Source organism: Phoca vitulina, unplaced genomic scaffold (genome assembly GCF_004348235.1).
Source record: "Phoca vitulina isolate PV1807 unplaced genomic scaffold, GSC_HSeal_1.0 scaffold59, whole genome shotgun sequence".
Classification (NCBI taxonomy): Eukaryota; Metazoa; Chordata; class Mammalia; order Carnivora; family Phocidae; genus Phoca; species Phoca vitulina.
The window spans coordinates 2,403,613-2,419,968 of NW_022589762.1; the positions used below are offsets into that span (position 1 = coordinate 2,403,613).

At 36.5% G+C, this 16,356-nt stretch overlaps 1 protein-coding gene across 14 annotated transcripts in view; it reads right to left on the reverse strand.

Annotated features, from left to right (window-relative positions):
• Positions 1-16,356, reverse strand: part of ERC1 (ELKS/RAB6-interacting/CAST family member 1) — a 548,010-nt gene that overhangs the window by 71,738 nt on the left and 459,916 nt on the right. For 10 of the 14 annotated variants that reach the window (XM_032390726.1, XM_032390723.1, XM_032390722.1 and 7 more), the window contains one exon: positions 11,618-11,716. In XM_032390726.1, coding sequence (XP_032246617.1) covers positions 11,618-11,716 — 99 coding nt within the window. Of the gene's footprint in view, positions 1-10,058; positions 10,126-11,617; positions 11,717-16,356 lie in introns of all 14 variants that reach the window. The other 4 variants (XM_032390734.1, XM_032390732.1, XM_032390733.1 and 1 more) reach the window with 1 other exon arrangement.

A 16,356-nucleotide genomic window follows, 5' to 3' on the forward strand; every position in this document is an offset into this window, starting at 1 on the left:
TGTTTTCAGTATTTTTTTGCCTTGAATAAAATCTGATTAAAAACATAGCTTCCATTTTGATTTTGAAAATTAATTGAAAAAAATGAATTTCAATGCAGACATTTATTTTATAGAAAACAATTTCTTTTCCCCAAGAATAGGACTCTTCCTTAAACATGGAGACACTTACTAAATAGAATAACAGGATGTGAGTGCCAGGTTTAAAAACAGCATATAACCTTGGAGTTATATGGAGTTTCTATACTATATGTTATTGATATTTGAAGCAAGGAAGGTATATTATAGCTACATAAAGAAATATACCTAGGATTTATAATTTTTTAGGAAAATGCATTTGTAGTCTACTAATTGTAAGATGCATTATCACAAAGATTAAGATTAACCCCTAGGAAAGTAGTTACACCAGAGGGGTTAACTGATAAATTTTATGAAACCTTTAAGGAAGATATTGTACCTATTCTCTACAATCTCTTTCAGAGGATAGAAGCACAGGGAATACTTACTAACTCATTCTATGAGGCCAGCTTTACCAAAACCAGGCAAAGACATTACAAGAACAGAAAACTACAGACCAGTATCTCTCATTCACATACATGTAGAAGCCCTCAACAAAATATTTGCAAATTGAATCCACCCATGCATGAAAAGAATTATACACCAAGACCAAGTGAGATTTATCCCAGGTATGCAAGGCTGGTTCAACATTTGAAAATCAATTAAGTGTAACCCATCACATTAACCCAGGCAAAAGAAGAAAAATCACATGATTATATTAATAGATGCAGAAAAAGCACCTGACAAAATTCAACACACATTCATGATAAAAGCTCTCAGTAAACTGGGAATAGAGGGGAACTTCCTCAACTTGATAAAGAGTATCTACCAAAATAAATAAATAAATAAATAAATAAAAAGATAGCTAACATCGTACTTAATGGTGAGAAACTTGGGGCTTTCCCACTAAGATCATGTACATTTAAGGCTAGTCCCTGCACCACTTCTTTTCAATATTATACTAGGAGTTCTAGTTAATGCAATAAGACAAGAACAGGAAATAAAATATACATGGACTGGGAAGGAAGAAATAAAATTGTCTTTGTTCAGAGATGACATTACTGTCTAGTAGAAAATCCAAATGAATGAACAGCAACAACAACAAAAACTCCTGGAACTGATAAGCAATTATAATAACAAGGTTGTAGGGTACACGGTTTATATAAAAAAGTCAACTGCTTTCCAATATACCAACAATGAGTAAGTGGAATTTGAAATAAAAAACACAATACCATTTACATAGCATCACCGAAAATGAAATACCTAGGTATAAATCTGACAAAATATGTAAAAGATCTATATGAGGAAAACTATAAAACTCTGATGAATGAAATCAATGAAAAACTAAACAAATGGAGAGATATTCCATGTTCATGGATAGGAAGACTCAAATATTGTCAAGATGTCAGTTCTTCCCAACTTGATCTCTAGATTCAGTGCAATCCCAATTAAAATCCCAGCAAATTATTTTGTGGATACTGGAAAACTGACTATAAAGTTCATATGGAGGGGCAAAGACACAAAATAGTCCACATAATTTTGAAGGAGAAGACGAAGTTGGAAGACTGACACTACCTGACTTCAAGCCTTACTATAAAGCTACAGTAACCAAGATAGTGTGGTACTGACAAAAGAACAGACAAATAAAGCAGCGCAGAAATAGACCCACATACATAGAGTCAACTGATCTTTGGCAAAGCAGCATAAGCAATACAACTAAACAAAGACAGTCTTCTCAACAAATGACACTGGAACAACTGGACAGCCACATGAAAAAAGATCAATCTAGGCACAAATCTTACACTCTTTACAAAAACCAACTCAAAATGGATCACAGACCTAAACATAAAAGATAAAGCTGTAACATTTCTGGAAAATAATATAGGAGAAAACCTAGGTGATTTTTGGTATGGCAATGACTTTTTAGACATGAAAGGCATGATTCATAAAAGAAAGAACTGATAAGCTCAACTTCATTAAACAAAAAAACTTCTCTGTGAAAGACAATCTCAAGATTGAAGACAAGCCACACACTGGGAGAAAATATTTGCAAAAGACATATTTGATAAAGAACTATTATCCAAAATATACAAATAACTCTTGAAACCCAGCAATAAGAAAACAACACATTTAAAAAAATGGGCCAAAGACCAACACCTTAACAGACACCTCACCAAAGAAGATACACAGCAGATAAGCATGTGAAAAGATGGTCTGCAACATATGTCATCAGAGAAATACAAATTAAAATAAAGAGATACCAATACACACCTATTAAAATGGCCAAAATCCAGAACACTGATAACACCAAATGCTGCCAAGAATAACAGGGACTTTCATTCATTGTTGGTGGGGATGCAAATGATAATAGTCACTTTAGAAGATAGTGGCAGTTTCTTGTGCTTACAAAACTAAACTCACTCTTATTATAAAATCCAGCAATCATGGTCCTTGGTATTTATCTAAAGGAGTTGAAAACTTACATCCACACAAAACCTACACACAGATGTTTATAGCAGCTTTGCTCATAATTGCAAAAACTTGGAAGGAACCAAGATGTCCTTTAGTAGGTGAATGGATAAAGTGTGGTACATCCAGACAATGGAATATTACTCAGTTACAAATTAGTCTAATAATACATACTAAATGGGATGAGAATGCCACCCCAAAATATGCCCCTTTGGCATTAAGGGTTGTTTTGAGCTAAAAGCACATAGCTCTCTGCCAATCTTCCTTTTTGTCATAAGGCAGGACATGTATTTCCCTTTGTAAAGGTCTCTCTCTCCTCTACCAGGAAAAGAACTTCAGAGACAACTCTTATTACTTGAGACTCTTACTTGCAACAAACCTTACTAAATAACCCTTATTTACCATATATTCCCAAGTCACCTTCCTATAGTTTACCCTCTCCCCAGAAGCTTTGAATCCTTTTTCTTTTGTTTAGCTTCTTCTCCACAATTTATCTCCCTTTGTTATAATGATATATAAACCCCAAATTCTAACTGCCTCCTTGAGTTACACTTTTTTGTAAGCTCCTGGGCATTCAAGCATAATTGAATCTGTTTTTTTTTTTTTTCTTTCCTGTTAATCAGTCTTTTATCAGTTTGATTCACAGGTGCCAGTCACTGAATGTAAGAAAGCAGAGGAGAAAGTTTTTCCTTCTCTACTTTACTATGGGGTCTTTCTACTTGTTAAGCTAGGTTTTTACGAGGGGTTTCTTTTTGATATTCTTCATTAATTTTTTTTCTTAAATTGTAATTTAATATTCTTACTCTCTTTTCTCTTATAATTAGTATGAATAAAAAAGCATAATAACCTTTTAAAAAAAACTCTCCTAGCTATGTTTCCTTACTGGAAGTGGGTCAAATTTTGGCTTAGTCAGACTTACCTGGGTTCATATCTGGCCTCTACTACCTACAGGCAATGTGAACTTGGATAAGTTTGCTAAATTCTTTCTCTGAAGTTCGGTTTCTTCAGCAGTAAAATCATGAGAACGGTGTCTATTTTCTAGGCTTGTTGTATTGTATTCTCTCTGTGTCAAATAAAAAAATCTTTAAAAAAAATTAAAAAAAAAGAATACCTACTAAATCCCAAATACTTAGCTTAAACTTATAAGCATATTCTTATTCAATAATAAGAATATTCTTATTCAATAATATGCTTATAAGTTTAAGCTAAGTATTTGGGATTTAGTAGGTATTCTTTATTTTTTTTAAAGATTTTATTTATTTATTTGACAGAGAGAGAGAGAGAGACAGCGAGAGAGGGAACACAAGCATGGGGAGTGTGAGAGGGAGAAGCAGGCCTCCCACTGAGCAGGGAGCCCGATGCGGGGCTCGATCCCAGGACCCTGGGATCATGACCTGAGCTGAAGGAAGTCACTTAACTGACTGAGCCACTCAGGCGCCCCAGTAGGTATTCTTTAAATGGTAACTATTAGCGTCAGCATCTTTTAGCCTCTATTCCCCAATGCTCTTGTTGAAAATAGCTCTATTTTCCAAAGTCTTTTTGGATTTGACATAGGTTCAAGATGCTTGAGACCAGGAAAAAAAATGACACAGCATCTAAATTATATATATATAGTTATATACTAATGATAAGAAGAGATAGTGGCTTAAAGAATGAGGGGCCTGTAGAAGGGACTTGCTGAGTATGGTATGCAGACAGAGTTGGTGGAGAGCTTGGCATAGTAACAGCAGAGGACAGAGTTTTGAGACTGCTAGAGAGAACCCAGGATGAAAAGATTAGGAGTGGAAGGAGTAGAACCCTCTGGCAAATCATGAAGAGCAGAAAAAACTGAGAATTCTAAATTTAATTTTGGGAAGCAGAAAGGAGGGAGGAGGAGAATATGAAAAGCACAAAGAAGCCTGTGTACCTAGGACAAAGAAGAAACCAGTTAAGACATTTCTTAGGAGAGTATACAGGAAATGCTGTTAAACTAGAGTTTAGGTGGTATAAGAACACTTTGAATCCAAAGGTGACTGTTAATGAATTCTCACCCAATCCTCCTATTAAAAGAACAAGAGAACCAAGAGGAAGAAAAGAAAATGCAGGAAGAGAGAGAGGGAGGCAGAAAGGGAAGGGAGGTGGGTATCATGCTATAAAATTGTCAATGTGTGTCCTCAGGTTGCAGACATTAATAATTAACATTAATCAAGCAACCATGACATACAAAGACACTGTTTTAAAGGCTTTATATTATATCATTTAGTCATCCAACAACCTTATGAGGTAGGTATATTACTATTTCCATTTTACAAATGAATAAAGTAGATACACAGAGGTTTGGAACCAGGCAATCTGCTCCCAAAACCCACATTCTGACTAGGACCCAAGAGCATCAGAACTAGAGGAGGAGGCAATCAACTCAGAACACAGGAATTCAGACAATGTTCAGGGGAAGCTGACTGCTATTTTAATCTTTTGTAAAGTTCAATATATAACTGTTCTTGTGAGATACTCATATTTGTAGTTTTTCTATTTGAATTATGGGTACCCTATATTAAAACAGAAATGTGGTTGGGGCATAACAATGAAAAAATAAAAGGACAATGACATCCTTTGTTCTAGCAAGGCTGGTTTCTGCACTGGCTGCTACTCCTTCTTAGGGCCTTCCTTCAAGGTGGTTCCCATCTAAAATTCTTTTTCTTTCCCCTTCCATCCACCCAAACTTTATTCAACCTCCAAGACCCACTTCTTGTCCCTTCCTAATCTCTACAGTTCCAAATTTGTTACCACATTCCTGGCTAGTTATATTCATTAAAAAAAAAAAAAATCAGTGAAGTGAGGTCAGAAATCCACTTAGGTACCTTTTATAAGGGAAATCCCTTACTGGCAAAGGCAGTTTTGTTATTTTCTTACACAGGAATGCAATTCAACTCAACATACTTCTACCCTGCATCTTATTATATCTAAGGAACTGTAAAGTGGAATATTCCTTCTCTTTTAATTATAGTACAGTGGAAAGGGCATGGGAATCTGATGTCAGTCTTGGGTTTAAACGTCTGCCGCTTGTTACCTGTGTCATCTTGGAAAATTACTTAACTTCTATGAACTCTGTTTCCTCATTGATAAACATGTTCTTAGAGTGGTTGTGAAAATTAAATACGGGATAAGAGATATGAAAGTGTCTGGCCCATAGTGTTTAACAAATGTTACCTTTTCCTGCAACTAGGATCCTCCCGCTTCCTTAATTCTACTGCCTACCAAGCTTTTTAGGAAAGAAGCATCTTGCTTAAAATCTCTGATCCATTTCTGAAAATACAAGGTCAAATTCTTTCTTGCCTGTTATGTCAAAAACTGATCTTGGTATTGGTTCAAACTGTTTAAACAGTTGGTCCAATAAATAATTTGGATTATATTGACAAAATATTCTAATTCACTACCCCAATCAATTCTGTAACATCTTAATCTAATACCTCCGTTCTAGAGATATATTCTCTAGAGATTTAAGAGATTTCCATTGTAGTACTAACCAAGAGACTACTTTCAGGATGTTTCAAACTGATAAGAAGGAGATTTTGTGGACAACTCAACTAGGACAGACAATAAGGAAAAGGAAATGCCAAAAGAAAGAGACACTTGTTTTAATCTGTCTTAAATGCTTGTCTTAACACTGATATCATCGCTAATTAAAAAAGAAGTTTCATAACATACTGGTTCAAATCATGTTTTGAGATGCTACAGTGCTGATTTAATAGTCACACAACTCATTTCCAGATTTTAGTCAGCGGAATGGTTTTATAACAAGACCAACTGCTAAGCTTCTTGACAAGTACATCCTTTACTTGAGGGGTCTGGTGCTAGTTTACACAAAGTGCTTCCCCAGAATGAGGTCCACAAAGAGCACATGGCCATGAAAGCTATTATGCTCCAGGCTCTTCTTGATGGCTATGAACCACAGGTTACTAGGAGAAAAGTTTCCACCTGAAGGATGTTCAGTTTTCAAGTAGAAAAGATTTCTGAATTATACTCAACTCTTTTTTATTTAGTATAAAACTATAGGAGCCAGATTCTATGACTTAATTATGACTTTCCTTTAAAGTCTTAACATTTCTCTCTACAAGTCTTTTGTTTCTAGACACTTTTCCTATCTTCCCTTTCAAAATTTCCCTTTCTTGTACTAGTAATGCTGATATTAAAGGTAACAGCTAATTCTGTGCTCTTGGTTTCAATGTAAACTTTACTTTATCTTCTCTGGACTTCATGAATTCAGAAGTTAATTAATTCAATATATACTTACTGAGCCTCTTGTATACTAGGCATTATTTTAGATGATAGAAATATAAAATCAAACATATTAAAGTCCCTGTTCCCATGGCGCCTACACTCTACTGTCAGGGAACAACAAGAAAGAAAACACAAAGTAAAAGGACAGACAGTAGCAGGGACACATTTCACATGGGTTTTCTATAGGTTGAGGGGAAGAGAGAAGGGACTCTCATGCTTCCTAACTGGAGGTAACACTTGCTTTATTCTGTGTGTCTCAGGAGGGTTATGACAGCAAATTTAAAGAAAGTTTCAATGAATAAATTTCTTTTATAGAAAAATTCAAGGTGTGTTCTCAAGGGAAAAAATTCCTCAGCATATAAGAGATTAAATTTTTGGTGATGAAAAGGGAGATATAATCACCAATATGTCTTAGATTATCTCTTTCACTGTCAGCTACTAGTTCCTCTTTCCAGATCACAGAAATGCCTGGGGGCCTTAACGTCACATCTAAATCCTTTTATTTATTTATTTTTTTGCACTCTTACCTACAGAATGAGGGCACTGGACTAGATATTAATAAAAATAGTAACTAACACTTATTATTGAACACTGACTACTTCCTGGAGATGGATTCAAGTTAATGATGACAACAGCAACAACAAATTATAATGGAAGCAGAGTACATGCTGGAAGCACTGTTTAATTCATTTTACATACATTAACTTAATAATCTGTCCAACAACCCTACAAAGAAGGCCATTAATAAAACCATTTTTACAGGGGACCTGGGTGGCTCAGTTGCTTAAGTGTCTGACTCTTGATTTCAGCTCAGGCCAGGATCTCCGGGTTGTGAGATTGAGCTTTATGTCGGGCACTGTGCTGGGCGCAGAGCCTGTTAAGAGTCTCTCTCTCCCTCTGACCCTCCCTCTCCCTGCACTCTCTCTCAAAAATAAATAAATAAATAAATAAATAAACCCATTTTTACAGAAAAATTGGGATTCAAAGATTGAGTTAATTTCCTGAGGCCACAGAGAAGGTGGAGGAGTCTAGATGCAAAGCCGTGCAGTTTGGCTCCAGAGTTTATGCCTGTAACAACTCATCTGCTTCTCACAACAACCTCCATTTGAAAGACGAAGAAACTGAAGTATGGGGAGATTAAATACCTTGTCCAAAGTCACAGGCTAATACATGGTGGTGTTAGGATCTGACCAGAGGCATTCCGCTCCAAAGCCTCGACTCTTAAACATTATGTTCTACCACTTCTTGTGAAATTGCCTAGACCCCTTTCTGCTCTCTACTTCTATGATTCTCTTCCTGTCTGAGTACTGATTATATCTAGTAAGACTCATGCTTTGCTGACATGTATATCGTGTTTTATAAAATGTTTTAGGCATAAAGCATTATTTACATTCTTAAGTTTGATAAGGTAAACCATCAATTTCAAAAGTTTGAAATTTTGTTAAGAAAATCTGTTCTCTAGAATTAGCAAGAAAACAAGTGAAGAAAACTAGAGATCAAGTCAAGACTTCCACAATGTGCTAGGGGTCACTCATGCATTTCTTCAGGTAAAACCCTTATGATATTATGACATTTATAGCACATTTTCGAAAATTTGAAATATCGTATCATAAAAACTCCAGTTATGGCCAGCTAATTGCAACTGCACTGTGTTAAACCAATGGCAGTTAATATTTTAGTGCAATAAGCTCAACAGTGCAATCATTAAAAAAACAAAATTAATAGCATTTAAACTCTTACTAGGAGCTATTCTATTAGAGAAGAAAATAAAATAAAATGGAGACTTTAGGAACAAGTCTATGTGTAGGTTTAACATTTTTCTGTCTCCTGGTGAGGTTATCTATGGGCCTTCTTTCCTGTAACACTAACTTGTCTTTTCTGATTGGCTAGAAAGAGGGTATACAACCAATACAATCCTATTCATATATGTCAGGGACATGCTTCCTGCTAAGGCATGCCAAGAGGCTCCTATGTTCTGCCAAAATAGACAAGTCAGGTTCATTTAGAAGGAGGGGACTGATTCTATGTTCAACTACTGTATGGCCCCCACATCCTTCACGATGACAAATAATTACCCTTGCAGGGGGCAGTGTAGATAAATAGAATTAGCAAATGAATTTTCTCAGCTTTAGCTGTGTCTGGCATGCAACGCCCTAATCCAAATAGCTTTTTGGCTGGTATACATTTTGCCTTGTACACCCGCAGGATAAAGTCATTTGGAAAGTTTCCCATCTTCACAGTATGTGCCCCTTTTCACAACTTACCTCATCATCCTTCTTGGCTGTGTTTGCTAGTGAGAGGTCTACACATGTTCTCATCATTTTAAGAAGTATTAACACCAAGACACAGACTTTTCAGACAGAACTGACTCCAAAAGAGTGAGATCACCAATAAGCAAGGGCAGTGAATCCAGGGAGTGCAAGGCCACCAATATGTGTGAACTTATTAATTGTAATCATTATTTTTTCTAAGAAAAGGATTTCCTTAGTCAAACCTCCAGGGCATCAGATCAAAGGGAGATACTGCCACAGCTGGACTATATTTTCCAGCCAATTGGCCTGGAAAGGAGAATCTAGACAGTGTCCTGGCAACTGTTTAACACAGCAGCAATCCATAAAAGAGAGGAAAAAGAATTCTTTAGACCGATTTTTTAAAAGGTCTTCCTTTACTTCTCTTTATTTTTACGGACAGTTTGAGAGTAATGTCAAAGCTCTAGGGGATGTCCTTGGTAGACACTCTATAAGAACCACTGACCCTGAGAATTCAGAGCATCCTTTTACAGATAGAACCAAAAGGTTTTAGTTCACAGTACAATTTTTTTAAAGACATATATTTATAATTAATTATCATAAAAAGTATATCCCAAACCTACTGGCAGAGTATTTGATCAATTTTCTAGTTCCAGTTTGACAAAGTCACTATAAACCTTACCAGGACACTGTAAAATCACACTAGATAAGGTAGTTTATTAATAAAATCACAACAGGAGAAATTTAATTATATGCCCTGGAAGTTCTCCCAAAAATGTATAAAAAGAAATTATAAAAGTGACTATTAACACACAAAAAGAAAAAAAACCCCATAAAACCCAACCCCACTATGTCAGAAGCATAGCAATACACACAGGAATCATGTGAAAATGATAAAACAGAGGCACACCAAACAATTTCATGAATTACAGAGAAACAAGATGTGAGAATGATTGTGTAAAAAAAAAAAAATTGAAAGCAAACAAACAAAAAACATTTCTATAGTTAAGGAAAGGTGTTTCTCACCGTTCTGAACAAAATGGCTGAACTAAGAGCATCTGATTGGCTATGCCCATATACCCTCCTCCTCATCCTAGGGGAGAGAGATGACAAAGGGAACAATGCCCCAGAGCAGCATGGGAATGAAAAAGAGCTGGTTAGTATTTAAAACAAAGACATAAGCATAATGTAGAAGAAAATGGTCTCTAATTTCTTGACTCTTTTTAATATTAGATTCTAACGCTTTAAATTCCCTAACCTACCCAAATTAGTAATTAGTTTGTCATTACACTTCTACTTTCCTACTCTTCCAAGACACTGTCTCTGTCCCAGGGCTGGATCTGGGCAAAATTATCAGGTTGGAGGCTTTTCTTTATTTTTGCCTTTTTTTTAAACTTTCCTCATTTCTGTTTGCTTCCCACTACTCCCAGGCATCCAATTTCTAGTATTTATTCATTATCAAAACCTGTTTCAAGGAAAGGATCTAATACTCATCTTATATACACTGGCATAAATTTAATTCTGGGTATCAAAAACAGGCAGAGATAGCAAAATCATTTCTTGGCAAAGAAAGACGGTTGACATCAGGCAGACAGTTCTGCATTCTGCCTACATTAAGATTGGTATTGTTTTCCCTCTAAAATATAAGGCTTGCCTCAACTGGCTTAGTAAATGTCATCATACTGTGACTATACCTTCTGAATCTTAGAAAAAATTGCAATTTGGATATTACTGCTGTTTTCATCTGCAATATTTCTTCTTCTAAGATAATGTCATGGCTATCATTCAGTGGAGATGTTTAGTGGGGGAGCTTCCCTTGGCTCTTTAGTCATATGGATGTAATTACTTAACTATTATTTTTTTTCCTTCTGCTATATATTTTAAGATTGAGTGTGACAGAGATGTTGAAATCTGATTTTTGGCACTGGGATATGAGGTAATCTGTTCACCACTCTCCCCCATCCATCATTTTCAAGATCTTGGGAGAGCTCCCTTCTTCCAAAAGACTGGAGTTGAATATGGTTCCCTTCAGACTCATCAATGCCTCTTTTGCACTGCTGAGAAGTTGAAGGCAACAATTTTCCTTGAGAATAACATATACTGGGGGGATTAACCAAGGAAATGGAAGAGAAGAAATTTTCACTCTTAATAATAGGTGATGATGAGAGATTTAAAAATTTGCAATTAAACAACAGTTATCTCTAAACAGAATTGTGTCTTATTGAGCTCACAAGGAACAAGTCTTTTTTTTTTTTTTTAAATAAGGCATTGTTTTAATAAGAAAAGTAGGACACTTACAAATTAGTATGTATCTGAGATTAATTTTTTTCTCAACCAATTCAAGGATTCCTTATAGTCCTCAAATCTTTTGAGTATCTCCTCTTAAAATATTCAGAATCATCTACCACCACCTTCCTGTACAGAAATTGAATCTATGTTTAAAAACATGAGTGAAGGAGATTTCAGAAATTAATTATTTATTTTTATTTTTCTAACTTATACTCCGGAATTTGTAACATGCTAGTATAAGATACATGAAAATAAAAGCACATTTGTTTTTATAAAACATTCAAGAACAGTCTTACCTGGTCTGGGGAGGGTTTATGATTGGTTTGATTGGAATGGGAGGATTTGAAGTGGTCATCCTCATAGTTGTCGGCCATTAGCTTCATTCGATTTTGTGTCTAAGAAGAAATGATTCATGAAGTTAAACAGATAAAATTTCTATGATACACTGTAAAGTAACAAGTCTTTTAAAAATGTCATTAGAAATAATAAAACTAATTCTGTCTGAAATAAAATTAAACATAGGATTTCTGAAGATATCAGGGAAAAAAAATTAGGCACTGCTCTGAACTGAATTGTGCACCCCTTCCCTACCCCACCCCACATTCATGTTGAAGCCCTAACCCTCAACGTAACTATATCCGGCTAGAGTCTTTAGGAGGTAATTAAGGTTAAATGAAGTCCTAAGGGTGGGGCCCTAATCTGATAGGACTGTGGCCTTGTAAGAAGAGAAAGAGATCATTCTCATTCTCTCTCATTCTCAGTCACTTTCTCTCTCTCTCTCTCTCCCTTTTTTCTCTTTCCCTCCCTCCCCGCCATGGGAGGAGACGGTAAGAAGTTGGCTTCTGCAAGCCAGGAAGAGAGCTTGCACCAGGAACTGAATCAGCTGGCATCTTGGTCTTGGACTTCCTAGCCTCCGGACTGGGCTTTAAGCCATCAAGTCTATGGTATTTTGTTATGGCAGCCCAAGCAAACTAAGACAGGCACCTAAATTAGTACAGAACTTTTGAGGGAAAGAGTAATCTTCTCAAATCAAGCCCTTTATGCAGTGCTTGCTTTATTTTTTAAAATAGAGACTGGATTATACCATACCTAGGATAGGACTCTGTAACTGTTTTTTCACTTCATGATATGTAGGACTCATATTTCCATGTTACAATAAGAACTACTCATTTTTTAAACAACTATTCCATTTTGGGGGATGTTAAATAACATACAGACCATAAATACTGGGGGAAAAAAGTTATCATTATTCGTAAATGAAATGATTATATGCCTAGAAAATCTAAGAGAATCAACTGAAAAACTGTTACAACTTATAATAAAGTTCAGTAAGATGATCAGACAGAAGCTACATACATAAAATGCAATAGCTTTTCTTAACACCATCAATAAACATTCGGGTTTTCAAAATTAGTCAGAGATTCTGAAACTCTTCAACACTAGGCTAGAAGATTATTATCCCATTGTCTTTTCTCCATGTTTACCAAAAAGGACTGGATTGGTGATTCTGTGTGATTGGTTAATACAAGACCTGAATAAATGAATGAATACATAAAAAAAAAAAAAAAAAAAAAAAAAAATATATATATATATATATATATATATATATACACATAAATGTATTATATAAATATAAGTATAAGGATAAATAGAAATATAAATGTAGAGGCTGCTTTTAGGCAACAGGCTTGAGCAATGGAACTTGAGTAAGATGAAAGGGCACAGCGACCACCAAGCTGATGCAAACAGGCTCATTAAGCGACCCACCCTGAAACAGCCACAGGCCGTAACTAACCAATGTGCTACATACAACCAGGCACGGTTAACCAAAAAAGGGAAAATTCAATACGTTCCCATAACTCCTCACTCTGCCCTATAACTGGTCCCTCACCACTGTATTGTTGCAGGCAGTCTCTCCTTCTCTGTCCTGCCTGCTGCTCCCTTGCAGTGTATTCAATAAACGTCTATCTTCTTTGTTCTGCCTTGGGTGAAATCTTTCACTGCCTGTGCCACTGGCCCCCCCATCTGATCAGGGTGCCCCACAATTAATATATGTGTATATATACACATACATACACACTTTGTACACCAAACAATTCAGAAAATGCAGGGTAGACTATGCATAAAACTAAATAGCAATATATTACACTAACAAAATATAATTAAGACCTAAAGTTTTAAAGCATTGAAAATAAACTTCCTAATATTATGTGATTTAAAAATGTTCACTGTAGATAATCTGAAAAATTAAAAAAAAATGACCTATAAATCCCTCTCTGATAAGTAATAATCAGTCTTACTATTTAGGTGTATCCATTCAGCCTCTTCCCTATAAACATAAAAAGTGGCATACTCTTCTGATTTTTTCCATATTTCTTCCCATTTCTACTATAATATGGTATTTTTTTTTAAAGATTTTTATTTATTTGACAGAAAGAGAGAGAGAACAAGCAGGGGGAGCAGCAGAGGGAGAGGGAGAAGCAGGTTCCCCACTGAGCAAGGAGGTGGGGCTCAATCTCAGGAGCCTGGAATCACGACCTGAGCTGAAGGCAGACACTTAACCGACTGAGCCACCCAGGTGCCCCTACAATAGGTATTAAAAAAAAAAAAAAAGATTTCTTTATTTATTTTAGAGAGAGAGCACGTGTGCAAGAGAGCAGGGTTGGGGGGAGGGGCAGAGGGAGACAGAGTCTTAAGCAGACTCCACACGCTGAGCATGGAGCCTGATGCAGGGCTTGATCTCATGATCCTGGATCACAATCTGAGCCAAAACCAAGAGTTGGATGCTTAACTGACTGTGCCACCTAGGTGCCCCCAATATAGTATTTTAAAAATTACTATTATTTTATAGTATATTTTTTTTTTTTTTTTTTTTTTTTTTAAAGATTTTATTTATTTATTTGACAGAGAGAGATAGTGAGAGCAGGAACACAAGCAGGGGGAGTGGGAGAGGGAGAAGCAGGCTTCCCGCCGAGCAGGGAGCCCGATGTGGGACTCGATCCCAGGACCCTGGGATCATGACCTGAGCCGAAGGCAGACGCTTAACGACTGAGCCACCCAGGCGCCCCCTATTTTATAGTATATTTTGATAGCTGGTACGATAAGTTGTCCTTCCCCTCTACCAATTCTCTTTTGTCAAAATTTGATTGGGTATCTTGAACACATTTTCTTTCCTAGATTAAAAGCACTTTGATTAGTTCCATGAGAAAGTTTATTTAAAGCGATTTTTCCTTGGTATTTTTTCATATGATAATGCCTGAGTAAGGGCTTTAGAGGCACACTGCCTGGATCTGAATTCTAGTTCTGCTCTATCTGCTCTATCTAAGTTTGGGGTAACTACTTAAATGCTCTGAGCCTCAGTTTATTCACCTTTAAAATGAGGATAACAATACTTTCTCCTTATAAGACTGTTATGAGGATCAACTGAGTTAATACAAGCACTTAGAAAGGTGCCTGGCATAAAATACACACCCAATATATTTTAGCTATCACCATCACTATGAACATACTTTATCATGCCATTAAATATTATTCTATAGTCTGTTGAAGATGGCAGCAGAACCCCTCAGCAAAACACAGAACCACCTGTGGGAAGCAGCACAAGGCCTACACTGGTTGCCTAACTTGCTTACACAAAGCTCCACCCCCCTGTGCTTAGGCAGGACTGCCCTTCTCAGTCAAGCCTGTCTCAGTCCCAGTGCAGTGGGTCCCTCCCCCAAAAGTCCAGTACAAACCCCTACCACACCACATCTCTTGACCAGAGAGTTCTGCAGGGCCTCGGTTCCAATGGAGTTGTTGTCAGGTCTCATTTCACAAGTAGATCGGAGTACACCTGGTTAAAACTTGCCAAACAATGAATCATGGAACACTACATCAAAAACTAATCATGTAATGTATAGTAATTAACATAACAACAACAACAACAACAAAGAATAAACTAAAAAACAAAACAAAAACTTGCCATGTTCAGGCCAGGAGAGCCTTTGCAGACCACTGGCCTGAAGGATAGAGCAGCCAAAACACAAGAGCAGAGCACATGCAGCACACACCAGAGACACTCCCTGAAGCACCAGGCCTGGTGCCTACATGGTCTCTTCTTCATAAGGCCATTACTCTCAGGAGCAGGAGACATAACCAGCTTTTCTGATACACAGAAGAAGGCAGAGACTTAGACAAAATGCCATGATAGAGAAATTTATCCTAAATGAAAGAATAAGATAAGGCCAGGGCCAGAGATCTAGGTGAAACAGATCTAAGTTACTGGTCTGATGGAGAACTTAAAGCAACAATCATAAGGATACTCACTGGGTTTGAGAAAAGAATAGAAGACATCAGTGAGACCTTTACCACAGAGATAAAAGAGTTAAAAAAGAATCAATAAGAGATGAAGAATGCAATAAACAAGATTGGAAACAGGCTGATGCAATGAACAGCAGGCTGAAGAAGCAGAGTAATGAATTACTGACCTAGAAGACAAAGTAATGGAAGATAATGAAGTGGAACAAAAGAGAGAAGGAAGAATTATGCCACACGAGAAAAGACTTAGGAAACTCTGTGACTCCATCAAATGCAGTTAACATTCATATTATAGGAGTCCCAGAAGAAGAAGAGTGAGAAAAGGGGCAGAAAATTTATTTCAAGAACAGCAGAAAAAAAAGAAAGAAAGAATAGCAGAAAACTTACCTAATCTGGGGAGGGAAAAAGACATCCAGATCCAGAAGGCCCAGAGATCTCCCATCAAATCAATAAAAGCAGGCCAACACCAAGACACATTGTAATTAAATTTGCAAAATATGGTGGCAAAGAAGAAAATCTTAAAAGCAGCAAGATAAAAGAAGTCCTTAACTTACAAGGGAAAGCCCATAAGGCTAGCTGGAGACTTCTCAACAAAAACTTGGCAAGCCAGAAGGGACTGACATGATATATTCAAAATGCTGAAGGAGATAAATCTGCAGCTGAGAATACTCTATCCCCAAAGCTGTCATTTAGAATAGAAGGAGAGAGAAAGAGTATCCCAGACAAACAAAAACTAAAG